This window comes from Prionailurus viverrinus, chromosome F1 (genome assembly GCF_022837055.1).
Source record: "Prionailurus viverrinus isolate Anna chromosome F1, UM_Priviv_1.0, whole genome shotgun sequence".
Classification (NCBI taxonomy): domain Eukaryota; kingdom Metazoa; phylum Chordata; class Mammalia; order Carnivora; family Felidae; genus Prionailurus; species Prionailurus viverrinus.
This window is the reverse complement of record NC_062577.1, coordinates 1,133,170-1,149,031: the sequence shown is the minus strand read 5'-3', so window position 1 is coordinate 1,149,031 and position 15,862 is coordinate 1,133,170. Positions and strand designations below refer to the sequence as shown.

At 40.7% G+C, this 15,862-nt stretch overlaps 1 protein-coding gene across 2 annotated transcripts in view; it reads left to right on the top strand.

Annotated features, from left to right (window-relative positions):
* CNST (consortin, connexin sorting protein) overlaps positions 1 to 15,862 on the top strand; it is a 121,426-nt gene that overhangs the window by 63,040 nt on the left and 42,524 nt on the right. Inside the window, exons 3-4 of one of the 2 annotated variants that reach the window (XM_047841250.1) lie at positions 12,381 to 12,431; positions 14,794 to 14,999. In XM_047841250.1, the coding sequence (XP_047697206.1) occupies positions 12,381 to 12,431; positions 14,794 to 14,999 (257 nt within the window). The remainder of the gene's footprint in view (positions 1 to 12,380; positions 12,432 to 14,793; positions 15,000 to 15,862) is intronic. The other variant, XM_047841251.1, reaches the window with a different exon arrangement.

Genomic DNA, 15,862 nt, shown 5'->3' with positions numbered 1-15,862 from the left:
GTGTGACCCTGAGGACTTGCCGTGCCGTCTCCCACAGCAGCTGCACCTGCACGTTCCCGTCAGTGGCGCACGGGGGTTCTACTTTCTCCATATCCTCACTTCCGTTTTTCTGATAATCGCCATTGTTTTGCGTCCGTCGCGGCCTGTTGATAGCGATGCCGTGGGCTAGAAAGTGTTGTGCTACTGGAGGCAGCCCCCACAGGTCTTTCCCTGACCAGAGCCCGTGTTGTGGCCAGACAGGCCCTCGTGGTTCTTATTATGACGATCCCCAGGCACACCCCAGCAGCGACCGTTTGTGAACTTTGAAAAAACACGGTTTATCATTTACAAGTTCTAGAGGGTACATTGCATGCCCAGGGCCATCTGTAGAGAGAGAGAGAGGGAGCAGATTGGGGTTCTGCCTTTATTGGGGTCATGCGTGGAGCACCTAGGACTACATGGGTGGATTTAAAACATAAGAGCAGGAAATAAAGCGCAGAAAGGGAGGAGGGATCGGTTCAAATGGTCAGTTATCTAGGTCAACCAGGGCTTTCTGAAAAGGGGAACCACATGGGTGGGTGGCCTGGCTCTTCGTCTAGTTGTGTAGCTGACAGCATGTTCATTCCAGACCATTGTCTTTGAACCGGATGCCTTGGCAATGAGAAGCTTAATGTCTGCAGCTTACATTATAGTCAAAAAATGAATTGTCAGGCTTATGCTACAGCCATAATAGTAGGTATAAACTGGTATCTCATTGTAGATTTGATTTGCATTTCCCTAATGATTAGTGATGTTCAGCATCTTTTTGTGTGCGTATTCGCCATTTGTATATCTTCTTTAGTGATATGTCTGTTCAGGTCCTTTCCTCATCTTGAATTAGGTTGTTTGTTTCAGGTGTAGGAGTTCTTTATGTATTCTAAATGTCAATCCCTTATCAGATTTATGATTTGAAAATATTTTCTTCCATTCTGTGGATTGTCTTTTCACTCACATTATAGTGTTCTGGGCTGCAGAATGCTTTTAATTTAGATAAAGTCCAATGTATCTAATTTTTTTCTTGTATTTGCTGTGCTTTTGATGCCATACCCAAGAAATTATTGGCAAATCCAATGTGAAGAAGATTCTCCCCCATGTTTTCTTCTAAGAGCTTTGTAGTTTAAGCTCTTACATTTAGGTGTTTGATCCATTTTGAGTTCATTTTGTATATGGTATTAGGTAATGGTCCAACTTCATTCTTTTTTGGGGGGAAGTGGAGAGAGAGAGGGTGCAAGTGAGTGAGGGGCAGAGAGAGAGAATCCCATGAGGGGCAAAAAGAGAGCGGGAGGGAGGGCAGGGGAGAGAGAGAGAGAGAGAGAGAGACAGAGACAGAGACAGAGACAGAGACAGAAAAGAAAAAAGAAAAGAAAAAAGAACACAGAAAGAGAAGAGAAAGAAAAGCAGGACTCACCCAGGGCTCATGTTTTACCCAAAACAGGGCTTGTGTTCACCCAAAGCAGGGCTAGACCTCACCCAATGTGGGACTGGAACTCATGAACTATGAGATCATAACCTGAGCCTAACTCAGACGCTTAATGACTGAGCCACCCAGGCACCCCTAAGCTGGTTCTTTTACATGAAGATGCCCAGTTTCCCAGCACCGTTGGTTGAAAACACTGTCTTTTTCACGTTGAATGGCCTTGGACCCTTCCCTGTCAAAAGTGAATTAACTATGGATATGAGAGTTTATTTTTGGGTTCTCAATTCTGTACCATTGGTCAAATGCAATAGGTCTATCCTTATGCCAGTACCACAGTGTGTTTTTCCTGTAACTTTATAGTAAGCTTTGAAATCTGGAACTGTAAGTCCTCTAATTTTGTTCTTTTTCAAGACAGTTTTGGCTATTCTGCGTCCCTTGATATTTCATACGTATTTCAGGATGGGTTCTTGTTTTGGCAGAAAACACTATTGGGATTTTGTTTGAGATTGCGCCGAATCTGTAGATTATTTGGGTGGAATTCTCATCTTCACGACTTTACGTCTTCCAGTCCACAAGCAGGAGAGGTCTCTCCATTATTTGTATCTTCCAATTCCTTTCAATATTGTTTCGTAGCTCTCAGTGTGCAAGTCTTGTTTCCGCACATTAAATTTATTCCTAAGTATCTTGTTCTTTTTGATGCTATTGTAAATGGAATTGTTTTCGTAATTTCCTTTTCCAGTTGTTCACTGCTAGTGAATAGTGTATAGAAATAAAACTGGGAGGTGCCTGGGTGGATCAGTTGGTTGGGCATCCAACTTCGGCTCAGGTCATGATCTTGTGGTCTGCAAGTTCAAGCCCCACGTTGGGCTCTGTGCTGACGGCTCAGAACCTGGAGCCTGCTTTAGATTCTGTGTCTCCGTCTCTCTCTGACCCCCCCACTCACACTCTGTCTCTGTCTCTGTCTCTCAAAAATAAGTAAATAAATAACTTCAAGAGAAATACAACAGATTTTTTACATATTGATATTTTATGCTGCAGCTTTGTTGAATTGATTTTCTAGGTCTAATAATTCTTTTTTTATGTTTATTTTTAGTGTTCACTTATTTTTGAGAGAGACAGAGACAGAGTGCGAGTGGGGAAGGGGCAGAGAGAGGGAGACACAGTATCCAAAGCAGGCTCCAGGCTCCGAGCTGGCAGCACAGAGCCTGACGCAGGGTTTGAACCCACAAACTGCCAGATCATGACCTGAGCAGAAGTCGGACACTTAACCAACTGAGCCATCCAGGCACCCCATTCTAATAATTCTTTATGTGTGGACTCCTTAGGGTTCTCTAGATATCAGATCAGGTCATTTGCAAATAGAGATAGTTTTACTTATTCCTTTCCAATTAGGATGCCTTTTATTTCTTTTTGTTCCTTAATTACTCTGGCTGAAACTTCCAACATTATGTTGAATAGAAGTGGCAAAGTGGTCATCTTTGTCCTATTTCTGACTTTAGGGGGAAAGCTCCCAGTCTTCACCTGAGTACAGTGTTTGCTGTGGGTTTTTCATAAGTGGCCTTTATTCTATTGAGGAAGTCCACTTCTCCTGATTTATTGAGAGTAGTTATCAGAAAACAGTGTTAGATTTTGTGAAATGTTTTTTATGTATTATTTGAGACAATCATGCGGTATTTTTTTTTTCATTCTATTAACATAGTATATTACATTGATTGCTTTTATGTTGAACCACCCTTGAATTCTTAGGATAAAACCAACTTGATCACAGTGTACAATCATTTTAATATGCTGCTGAATTTAGTTTCCTAGTATTTTGTTCAACATTTTTTCATCTATATTCATAAGGGATATTGGTCTATATTTTCTTTTTTTGTGATGTCTTTGTCTGGCTTTGGGATCAAGGAAATGCTGGCCTTATAGAATGATTTAGAAAGTATTTCTTCCTCTTCAGTTTTTGGGAAGAGTGTAAAAATAATTCATGTTAATTTTTCTTTTTTTTGTGTGTGTTTTTTTTGTTTGTTTGTTTTTTGTTTTTTTGTTTTTTCAACGTTTTTTATTTATTTTTGGGACACAGAGAGACAGAGCATGAACGGGGGAGGGGCAGAGAGAGAGGGAGACACAGAATCGGAAGCAGGCTCCAGGCTCTGAGCCATCAGCCCAGAGCCTGACGCGGGGCTCGAACTCATGGACCGCGAGATCGTGACCTGGCTGAAGTCGGACGCTTAACTGACTGCGCCACCCAGGCGCCCCATGTTAATTTTTCTTTAAATGTTTGGTTGAATTCATCAGTGAAGCCATCCATTCTGCTAACATCTGCCTTTTAATTGGAGAGTTTAAACCATTTACATTTAAAGTAATTGCCAATAAGGTAAGGAGTTACTTCCGGCATTGAGGTTTGTTTTTTGTTTTTTTTTTAAGTTTATTTACACACTGCCCACCAGAGGGGCAGAGAGAAGGGGAGAGAGAAAATCCCAAGCAGGTTCCATACTGTCAGCATGGAGCCTGATGTGAGGCTTGAACTCATGAACCGTGAGATCATGACCTGAGACAAAACCAAGAGTCTGAAAGTCAACTGACTGAGCCACCTGGATGCCCCTGGCATTGAGCTATTTGTTTTCTGTCTTGCGTGTTTTTTGCTCCTCAGTTCCTCAATTACTGCCTTCTTTCCCTTATTAAGAAATTTTTTATAGTGTCCCATTTTGATTCCGTTCTTTTCTGAATATTTTTAGCTGTTTGTGTAGTTGTTTCCTTGGGGATTGCAATTAACACATTAAGCTTATAACAGCCCAGTTTGATACCAATACTCTGCCCGTGTATATCGGTCTCCTCCTTTTTATTATTGTTGTTGGAGATTACACCTTTTATATATTGTTTGCCAATTAACATAGTTACAATTATTTTTTAATGCATTTGCCTTCTAAATCATATGGAAAAAGGAGTCACAAACCAAAAGTACAGTTATGCTGACTTTTATTTTTGCCTGTGTTGTTATTGTAACCAGTGTTTTTTATTTCTTCGTGTGGATTTGAGTCACCATCTAGTGTTCTTTCATTTCAGCCCAAAGGACTCCCTTTAGCTTTCATTGTCGTATAGCTCTTCAAGTCCCATCCCCTCTTAGCATTTGTTTGTCTGAGAGTGTCTTAATTTTGCTTTCATTTTTGGGGGATAGTTCTCTTATAGAATTTTTGGTTGACTGTCCTTTTCTTTCAGTACTTTGAATATATCATCTCTCTCAAAAAAAAAAAAAAAAAAACCCAAAGAATATGTCTTCTCGTTGTCTTCTGACGTCCATGGTTTGGGAAGAGAAATTAGCTGTGATTCTTATTGAAGATTCCCTTGTTTATGAGTCTTCTTTCTCTTCTTTCAGAATTTGTTGTGGTTTTTTTTTTTTTTTTTTTTTTTACTCTATTTGCAGATGACATATTATACACAGAATATCCTAAACACTCCCCCAAAAGGGTGCCTGGAGGGCTCAGTCAGTTAAGCTTCCGACTTTGGCTCAGGTCATGATCTCATGGTTCATGGGATAGAGCCCCACGTCAGGCTTCCCACTAACAGTGTGGGGCCTGCTTGGGATTTTCTCTCCCCCTCTCTTTGTCCCTCCCGTGCTTGCACCCACTCTCTCTCTGTCTCTCAAAAACAGATAAACATTAAAAAATAATAAATTGAAGATGATACAAATGGAAAGATATTCAGTTCAATCCCTGTGAAAATACCCATTGCATTTTTCATAAAACTAGAACAAATAATACTAAAATGTGTTTGGAACCACAAAAGACCCCAAAGGTCAAAGTAATCTTGGGAAAGAACAAAGGTGGAGGTATCATAATACCAGATTTCAAGATAGACTGCAAATCTGTAGTACTCAAAACAGTGTTGTACTGGCAGAAAAATAGGTACATCAATGGAACAGAACAGAGAGCCCAGAAATAAACCCGCAATTATACGGTCAGTTAATCTATGACAAAGGAAGCAAGAATATACAATGGGGATAGGCAGCGTTTTTAATAAACGGTGCTGGGAAAACTAGACAGCCAACTGTAACAGAATGAAACTGGACACTTTCTTTTACCACACACAAGAATAAGCTCAAAATGGATTAAATACTTAATTGTGAGACCTACAGTTTTACATACGGAGTAATCTCTTTGACATTGGCCTTAGCAACATTTTTCTAGATCTGTCTCCTCAGGCAAGGAAACAAAAGCAAAAATAAACTATGGGGACTACACCAAAATAAAAAGCAGTTTTTGCAGTAAATGAAACTGTTAACAAAACAAAAAGGCAGCCTGTTGAATGGGAGAAGATATTTGCAAACAATATATCTGATAAAGGGTTCGTATCCAAAATATATAAAGAATTTATACAACTGAACACCAGAAAATATATACATGAGTAACAATCCAATTAAAAATGGGCAGAGGGGCGCCTGGGTGGCGCAGTCGGTTAAGCGTCCGACTTCAGCCAGGTCACGATCTCGCGGTCTGGGAGTTCGAGCCCCGCGTCAGGCTCTGGGCTGATGGCTCGGAGCCTGGAGCCTGTTTCCGGTTCTGTGTCTCCCTCTCTCTCTGCCCCTCCCCCGTTCATGCTCTGTCTCTCTCTGTCCCAAAAATAAATAAACGTTGAAAAAAAAAATTTAAAAAAAAAAAATGGGCAGAGAAGGGGTATCTGGGTGGCTCAGTAGGTTGAGCGTCTGACTTCGGCTCAGGTCATGATCTCACAGCTCATGGGTTCGAGCCCCATGTTGGGCTCTGTGCTGTCAGCTCAGAGCCTGGAGCCTGCTTCCGATGCTGTGTCTCCCTCTCTCTCTGCCCCTAACCCACTTGCATTCTGTTTCTGTCTCTCTCAAAAATAAATAAACATTAAAAAAAATTTTTTTTTAATGGACAGACGACCTGAATAGACATTTTTCAAAAAAAGACGTCCAGATGGCCAACAGACAGATGCAAAGATGCTCAGCCTCACTCATCATCAGGAATAAGAAAAAACCACAATGAGATATCACCTCATACCTATCAGAATGACGGTAGTCAAAAAGACAAGAAATAACAAGGGTTGGAGAGGGTGTGGAGAAAAAAGAACCTTCATGCACTGTTGATGGGAATGGAAATTGGTACAGCCACTGTGGAAAACAGTATGGAGGTACCTCAGAAAAATTGAAAATAGAAACACCATATGATCTAATAATTCTACTTTCCTGTACTTACCCAAAGAAAACAAAAACACTAATTTAAAAAGACATGTGCACCCCCTTGTTTATTGCAGCATTATTTACAGTAGCCAAGATACGGAAAATGGGGGGTGTGTGTGTGTGTGTGTGTGTGTGTGTGTGTGTACACACACACACACACACACACACACGTATACATACATATATACTTACAGTGGAATATTACACAGCCATAAAAAAGGATGAGATCATGCCATTTGAGACAGCATGGAAGGGCCTAGAGGGCATTGTGCTAAGTGAAAAAAGTCAGACTGAGGAAAGCAAATACCATATGATTCTAGTCATAAGTGGAATCTAAAACAAACAAAGCAAATGAATAAACAAAAAGCAGAATCAGACCTATAAACATAAAGAACAAACTGATGGTTGCCAGAGGGGATGGGGAGTGAGAGAAGAGGCAAGTGGCTGAAAGGAGGAGGGAGATCCAGGCTTCCAGTTACAGAGTGAATAAGTCAGGGGAATAAAAGACACAGCATGGGGAATACAGTCAGGATACTGTAAGAGCGATGTAATGGGGCAGATAGTAGCTACACTTGTACTGAATGTAGCATAACATAGAGTTGTTGAATCAGTAAGTTGTGCACCTGAAAATAATTGTCAAGTGTACCTAAATTAAAAAAAAAAAAAAAAAAAAGGAAGGATTCTTTTTTTTTTTTTTTTTTTTTTGGTGTCTGGGTTTTGATCATTTACCTATGATGTGTCTAAATGTGGCTCTCCTTGACTATAGATGCTGGAGAGGATGTGGAGAAATGGGAACCCTCTTGCACTGTTGGTGAGAATGCAAACTGGTGCAGCCACTCTGGAAAGCAATGTGGAGGTTCCTCAAAAAATTAAAAATAGACCTACCCTATGACCCAGCAATAGCACTGCTAGGAATTTACCCAAGGGATACAGGAGTGCTGATGCATAGGGGCACTTGTACCCCAATGTTTATAGCAGCACTCTCACCAATAGCCAAATTATGGGAAGAGCCTAAATGTCCATCAACTGATGAATGGATAAAGAAATTGTGGTTTATATACACAATGGAATACTACGTGGCAATGAGAAAGAATGAAATATGGCCCTTTGTAGCAACGTGGATGGAACTGGAGAGTGTTATTATGCTAAGTGAAATAAGCCATACAGAGAAAGACAGATACCATATGTTTCACTCTTATGTGGATCCTGAGAAACTTAACAGAAACCCATGGGGAAGGGGACAGGAAAAAAAAAAAAAAAAAGAGGTTAGAGTGGGAGAGAGCCAAAGCATAAGAGACTCTTAAAAACTGAGAACAAACTGAGGGTTGATGGGGGGTGGGAGGGAAGGGAGGGTGGGTGATGGGTATTGAGGAGGGCACCTGTTGGGATGAGCACTGGGTGTTGTATGAACACCAATTTGACAATAAATTTCATATTTAAAAAATAATAAATACATAAACACTAAAAAAATAAATTAATGTGGTTCTCCTTGTATTTATTGTGCTTGGAGTTTGTTGAACTTCTTGGATGTGTAGGTTCATGTTTTTCTTCAAATTTGGGACATTTTCAGCTATTATTTCTTCAAATATACTTTTTTTTTAATGTTTATTTTTGAGAGACAGAGTGCAAGCAGGGGAGGAGCAGAGAGAGAGGGAGACACAGATCCAAAGCAGGCTCCAGGTTCTAAGCTGTCAACACAGAGCCTGACATGGGGCTTGAACCCACAAACTGCAAGATCCGAGCTGAAGTCAGATGTTTGACTGAGCCACCCAGGTGCCCCTTCAAATATACTTTCTAATGTATATTTTTTGATAGAGAGTGCAAGCAGGGGAGGGGCAGAGAGAGGGAGACAGAGAATATGAAGCAGGCCCTGTGCTAACAGCATCGAGCCCGATGTAAGGGTCGAACTGACAAACCATGAGATCATTACCTGTTGGCCACTTAACCTACTGAGCCACCCAGGCACCCCACTCATATGTGGAATTTTAGAAACAAAACGAACAAAGGAAAAAATGGCAAACCAAAAAACACTCTTTTTTTTTTTTTAATTTTTTTTAAACATTTATTATTGAGAAAGAGAGACAAAGCAGGGGAGGGGCAGAAAGAGGGAGACACGGAATCTGAAGCAGGCTCCAGGCTCCGAGCTGTCAGCACAGAGCCTGATGCGGGGCTCGAACCCACGAACCACGAGATCATGACCTGAGCTGAAGTCAGACACCCAACTGACTGAGCCACCCAGGTGCCCCCAAGAAACACTTAACTATAGAGAACAAATTGCCCGTTACCAAAGGGGAGGTAGGTGGGGGGGTGGATGAAATAGATAATGGAGATTAAGAGTACACTTATCATGATGAGCACAGAGTAATGTATGGAACTGTCGAATCACTATATTGTACACCTGAAAGTAATATCTTAACTATAACGGAATTAAATAATTATGTGTCAAAATAGAATTCAGGTGGTATGATAAATTGAATAAAACCTCTCAATCAAGATAATTCTTTTAATTTCTGGCCCAAGGTAGTTCAAATAATTTTCTTTAAAAACCCTCAGTAGGTGCATATAAACTCTGGTGTTGATTTTGGAGCTTGATGAAGTTGACAGGTATCAAGTTAGGGGCTATGAGTTTGTCACCATCTACATCTACTTATAAATAGTATCATCAAATTGCTTAATGCGGGGGCGCCTGGGTGGCGCAGCCGGTTAAGCGACCGACATCAGCCAGGTCACGATCTCGCAGTCCGTGAGTTCGAGCCCCGCGTCGGGCTCTGGGCTGATGGCTCGGAGCCTGGAGCCTGTTTCCGATTCTGTGTCTCCCTCTCTCTCGGCCCCTCCCCCGCTCATGCTCTGTCTCTCTCTGTCCCAAAAATAAATAAAAAAAAAAAAAAATTGCTTAATGCAGAGTTTTAACTGTAACTCATTTGACTTTCATAGATGAAAGTTAAATAGAATTTTATGTTCCTGTCTAGATGTACAGATCCATATCTGGCAAAACAAAGTTTTATTTAAATGGAACCATCTACATATACTTTGTAGCAAAGATGAAATTACATGTTGCACAGTATATGTTTTTATTTGGTTTTGCTTCTTAACTACAAACATCCTTACCAGAAAACTTGTATGTATCAGAAGGAATTTTTGTACTAAATGCGATATATTATTACACTTAATTATTTTTAAGAAAGCTTGTGTAAGCCTTATGTGACATCACAAGTAATGACATCAAAATTATTTTGAAATCCAGCATGTCGGACATTGTCCCATTGTCTCCAGGCCTGCAGTGTATCTGTCCTGAAATCCATGAATCCCTGGTGTGTGAGGGAATTTGTTTTTCTCTTGCTTTTTTTTTTTTTTTTAATTATTACTGTTTTGTATTTTCTACCTAGTTTACCAATGTTATTACAGGAGCTTTGGGAGCTGGAAACCTACCCTGAGGGTTGTTTTTTTTTTTTCATTTTCTTTCTTTTTTTTTTTTTTTAAAGTAATCTCTACACCTAGTGTGAGGCTCAAACTCACAATCCGAAATCAAGAGTTGCATGCTCTACTGACTGAGCCAGCCAGGTGCCCCTCTCTTACTGTTTTTTTTTTTTTTTTTTTTAATGTTTATTTATTTATTTTGAGAGAATGTGAGCAGGAGAGGGACAGAGAGAGAGAGAGAGAGAGAGAGAGAGAGAGAGAGAATCCCAAGCAGACTCCATACTTGCTTGTTTTCCAAATACTCTTATTTCTTTGATGTTAGATGGTTTTTATTATTATTATTATTATTATTATTATTAATTATTTTTTAATTTACATCCAGGTTAGTTAGCATATAGTACAACAGTGATTTCAGGAGTAGATTCCTTAGTGCCTCATACCCACTTGGCCCACCCACCCCCCCCCACACACACACACACCCTCCAGCTTGTTCTCCATATTTAAGAGTCTCTTATGTTTTGTCCCCCTCCCTATTTTTATATTATTTTTGTTTCCCTTCCCTTATGTTCACCTGTTTTGTCTCTTAAAGTCCTCATATGAGTGAAGTCGTATGATTTTTGTCTTTCTCTAACTAATTTCACTTAGCATAACACCCTCCAGTTCCATCCACGTAGTTGCAAATGGCAAGATTTCATCCATTTTGATTGCTGAGTAATACTCCATTGTATATATACACCATATTTTCTTTCTCCATTCATCCATCGATGGACATTTGGGCTCTTTCCATACTTTGGCTATTGTTGATAGTGCTGCTATAAACATAGGGGTGCATGTGTCCCTTCGAAACAGCATACCTGTATCCCTTGGATAAATACCTAGCAGTGCAATTGCTGGGTGGTAGGATAGTTCTATTTTTAATTTTTTGAGGAACCGCCATACTGTTCTCCAGAGTGGCTGCACCAGCTTGCATTCCCACCAACAATGCAAAAGAAATCCTCTTTCTCCGCATCCTCACCAACATCTGCTGTTCCCTGAGTTGTTAATGTTAGCCATTCTGACAGTAGACCGTCTTATTATAATAGGTCTTAGGGAAGATCTTTTTAGGTTAATCCTTTTGGGGAACCTATAAGCTTCGTAAACTTGGATGTCCAAATCTTTCTTTATATTTGCAGAGTTCTTAGTCACTATGTCTTTAAGTTAGCTTTCTGCCCCCTTTTCCCTCTCTTCTCTTTCTGGGACTCCAGTAATGCATGGATTGTTTCTCTTAATTGTTTCCCACAGTTCACATAAGGTTTCTTCCTTCTTTTTTCTTTTCGCCCTTCTGACCAGGTAATTTCAAATGGCGTATCTTTAAGTAAGTTCACGGATTCCTTCTTCTGCATGGTTGAATCCACTGTTGGAGTTCCCTATTGAAATCCAGTGCATTCAACTCTAGGATTTCTGTTTGGTTTTTATCATGGTTTCTATTTCTTTGTGTTAAACTTCTCATTTTGTTCATACATTATTTTCCTAATTTTGTTTGTTTTCCTATCTGTGTTTTCTTATAGTTCACTTAATTTCTCTAAGAGGATTATTCTGAATTCTTTGTCAAGCAGTTCATAGATCTCCATTTTTAAGGGCCTTTTATTGAATCTATTAGTTTCCTCTAGTGATGTCATGTTTCCTTGATTATTTGTGATCCTTGTGGACTTGTGTTGGTGTCTGCACGTCTTTACAGAATGGCTTCAGCATGGAAACCCTCCACTAGTCAGACTCTCCAGAGACTCTGGGTGGGCCATATGGTGATATCCATGGGCAGGCTTGGTGCTGGAGTCCTCAGGTGTGCAAATCTGATGCCTGGGTCAGCAGGTAGACAGGCCTGCTGCCTGGGTCCGCTGGGATAGGCCTGGTGCTCGAGTCCATGTGGGTGGGCCTTGGATCCTGGGTCCACGGAGGTAGGTGAGGTACCAGGGACCATGGGGGGTGGGCCTGACAACCCTGTCTGCAAGAGCCAGCCTGACTCTGGTGCTGACTGGGAGCCTGTGTCCATGGGACTCAGCCTGAAGCCGGGTCAGTGAGGGGTTGCTTGGACCTAGGGTGAACTGGAGCCTGGGTCCATGGGAGCTGGCCCAGAGTCTGTGGTCATGGTGGCCAGCCTGGCTACATTTCTTAAAAGACAGAATCACTATGGAGACTTTGAATGTTTGAGATGGTCAGATTTAGGAGGAATCTGAAGTCTCATCTGGCCAGTCCCTTCGTGTTAAAGATGAGGAAACCACAATATAGAAAATAAAATGTCTAATCCAAGGTCACTTGGAAAAATAATGACAGACCTGATATGTCTTGCTCCTATTCCAGTGCTCTTTGATTTATACTACCCTGTCCCAGCAAGGAATGTTATCTTAAGAGGTAAGTTTTGTAATTAAGTCCTCTCTAAAACTCATGATCTTCAACCTTGAGAGATAATCCTTTTGTGGTATGAGCCTTTCAAGTTTCCCTGACATCTTAACCCATATGAGCCCAGTTCTTATTTTCCACTCCCTCCCTATACTTGGTGATTAACATACTATATTCTAATTGTTGACATTAGCCTTCCATTACTCTTGGAATCTTTAGACTTATATATATGCTTTTGGAACTTTTGTTGGTTTTGTTTTATGACCAATACTCTTCTTTCTGTTGTAATTTCTTTTGGTGGCTACATAATTTTATTTACCAAACTATTGCATGCTGACAAATAATATGTATCCACAGCGTATCCATAACTTAGAAAACGAATCTAGCGAGAACCATGACCATTATGAATCCACACTGTCTAACTAATTGAGGTGATCATAATGCATGTTTCTATTTCCATTATCTGGGACCCTGTTTTGACCACCTTTAGATAAGAGAGTCCTAAAATCTGTCCTTTTTCTTTGTGTTTGAGAATCTTGTCCTTCTCTGGTAATACTCTTCAAGGGTTTTACTTAACTCCCCTTTACTGAAAATGACCACGATCTAATTCCAGCATTTTTTCAAGGAGGAAGCACAGAGTAATGTTTGATAACTATGTGGGAAGAATTCAATCAAGAGAAGTATAGAATTTGGGAGGCTGGCTTTATCACAAGTCTGTATCAGATTAAATGGGTGTTGGCGGGGAGGGACAAGGGAAAGAAATAGTAGTTCTCTATGGAACGCTCCTCTTCCCACCTCATCACTACTGTCATTCCATTAGAAAATTAGAAAGCAGAAGGACCATCCATGTTTTCACAAATGCTGTCCCTGCACAATGGCAAGCCATCACTAAGCCTTGTATTTCCAGATTCCAAATGATATAAACTGCATAGAATTTCTAAAATGTAAGGAATCATCCTAGGTGACTAATTTTAGAAATCACAGCACTTGGATTTTCGTGCTGAAGATCTGCTGATGATCTAATGACCATGGCCCATAAAATAATCCCTGTGGTGCAGGAGTTATGATCTAATGAAGATGAGACCTTTCACCACTCACTGTTACACAGTCCAGTGTAATACAGGGCTCCATACAGGATTCAGAGGAAAGTAAATGTACCTTAGGCTGCTGCTATAGAGAAATACATGTGTTTTGTTAGGGTAAAACACAAATAGGCATAGTTGGGAGGAAAATATTCCAGGTGTTAGAATCTGTAATTGCTCAGAATGGCACAGAATATGTTACTAGGAAGATGAAGAACAGACCCCTCTGGCTAGAGCATTGGGTTTATTTACATTTTTTTAAATGTTTATTTATTTTTGAGAGAGGGAGAGGGAAACACAGAATCCAAAGCAGGCTTCAGGCTCCAAGCTGTCAGCACAGAGCCCAACGCGGGGCTCGAACTCAAGAACCACAAGATCATGACCTGAGCCAAAGTCAGACACTTAACTGACTAAGCACCCAGGTGCCCTGAGCAGTGGATTTATTCAGAAGGCAGTAGAAGACTGGGTTCTGGGCACACTCTGGAGAGCTTGCAGAGGGCATCCTCAAACGTGGTACCCACACTGACTTACTGAGAAAGATCGTTTTCAGAGGCCAATCAGCTGAACGTACAGATGCAAACAGTCTGTTCAATTTGAATATGAAAATCAAAACGGAGACTGAGATTTCAGTGAACGGTCAAGTTAGAATGTGTAATGATTAAATTTGTGAAATTTGGTACATCGTTTCAGGAACTGTGGGGTCAAGCATGTATTCATTGATCTTTTTTTTTTTTTTTTTTTTTTTTTTTTTTAAGAAATTCATGTTACTTAACTTGTTTTTATTATGAAAGAATTTTCCATGGTCATTAGATCTGGCATCTGAATTCCTGCTGTTCTCCTGGGATCCAGAAGTAGTTGTAAAGTTATCAGACCAGAGTTTAAAGAGGAAGGCTTAACTTCTTTAGCCATTTTATATGATAAGCACATTTACCTTCCTATTTAATTCTGTTTTCTTTTGAGCAAGCCAAGACTTCCAATTACAGCTAATCCGTTTTTCCTTTGGTACAATCAAGTTTTTGGTCAAGTTTTAACCCACATTCTTTCCTTTAGAGCTCTTTTTATTAACACTCTTAATTATAGTTCTGCAAAACAAAAAATGATTTATGTGTGTGCTAACAGAAGCAATCAGAGGATGGCACAATTTCATGAAGTCAAAACCTTGTGGTTCTAGGCCTTTTTTTCATATAATTAGTTTTATTTGAAAATTGTATGGTTAACAGACATAATTATTTTAAGATCTTCACCATGGCGAAAATTTATCCTAACCTAGGCATTTTATTTACTTCTTAAAGGACTTTCTTCAGGAGACACCACACCTTTAATGCACGAAAACGTGCTGAGTGCATCCACGCATGCTGTGAGTGATGATGAGTCTGCAGAAGTAAATGCTAATGATCCAGCAGAAGCCCCGAAGCTAGTTCTTCAGTATCTGTTCTCACTTATCCGAGGTGAAGTTGAGCAGGTGGATTCAAGAGCACTTCCCCTTTGCCTTCACCAGGTACTCCATTACACTCTTGCCTTCCGCCCTCAGCATTTATAATCACGTGAAATACAGTTCTCTGCGACTGATTCTCCCCCACCTGTCCTTGGTGAGCCCAGGAGGTGGCCCTGCATCAGTGGCTGGTGGGAAATTTAGCATGCGACTACTGGTGGCCACACATGGGCTATGAATGATCAATCCGTTCAGATGATCACTGCCTTCCTTTATTTGGTGAATAAGCTGTGTACGAATAGGAGTCTGTGTAGCAAGTGCTTAGTAAGTACCAACTAGATGCCAAAAACTCTGCTAGACTCGGGGGGAACAAAGATTCCTTAACAGAGTATGTCCTAAAGAGAGCCACTGTGGAGTAGGAGCAACACTTATAGAGATAAATAATTGTAGAAGCGTGTACTAAGTGTAGACATATATCTAAGATTCAACAAAAGCACAACACGTGTGATTAACTTTGTCCTGTGGGCATTAGCAGAAAAGAAGGTGACTCTTGAGCTGGGTTTTGCGGGGTATGCAGGTGCTCACCAGGGCGAGCTGGTTCAGGAAGACAGATCAGCTCCTGCAAAGACATGGCAGAGATGTTGTTGGAGATTAAGATGGAAAAGAGATGGGATAGTGGGGGGCAGGGAAGCCTTGCTTCTAGGGACTGGGAGTCTTTAGTGAGAGGAGTGCCAAATCAAATTTGAATTTTAATGTTTATTTTTTTTTTGAAAGAGAGAGAGAGAGACAGAGTATGGGCAGGAGAGGGGCAGAGAGAAGGAGACACAGAATCTGAAGCAGGCTCCAGGCTCTGAGCTGTCAGCACCGAGCCCGATGCGGGGCTCGAACTCATGAACCGTGAGATCATGACCTGAGCCAAAGTCGGACGC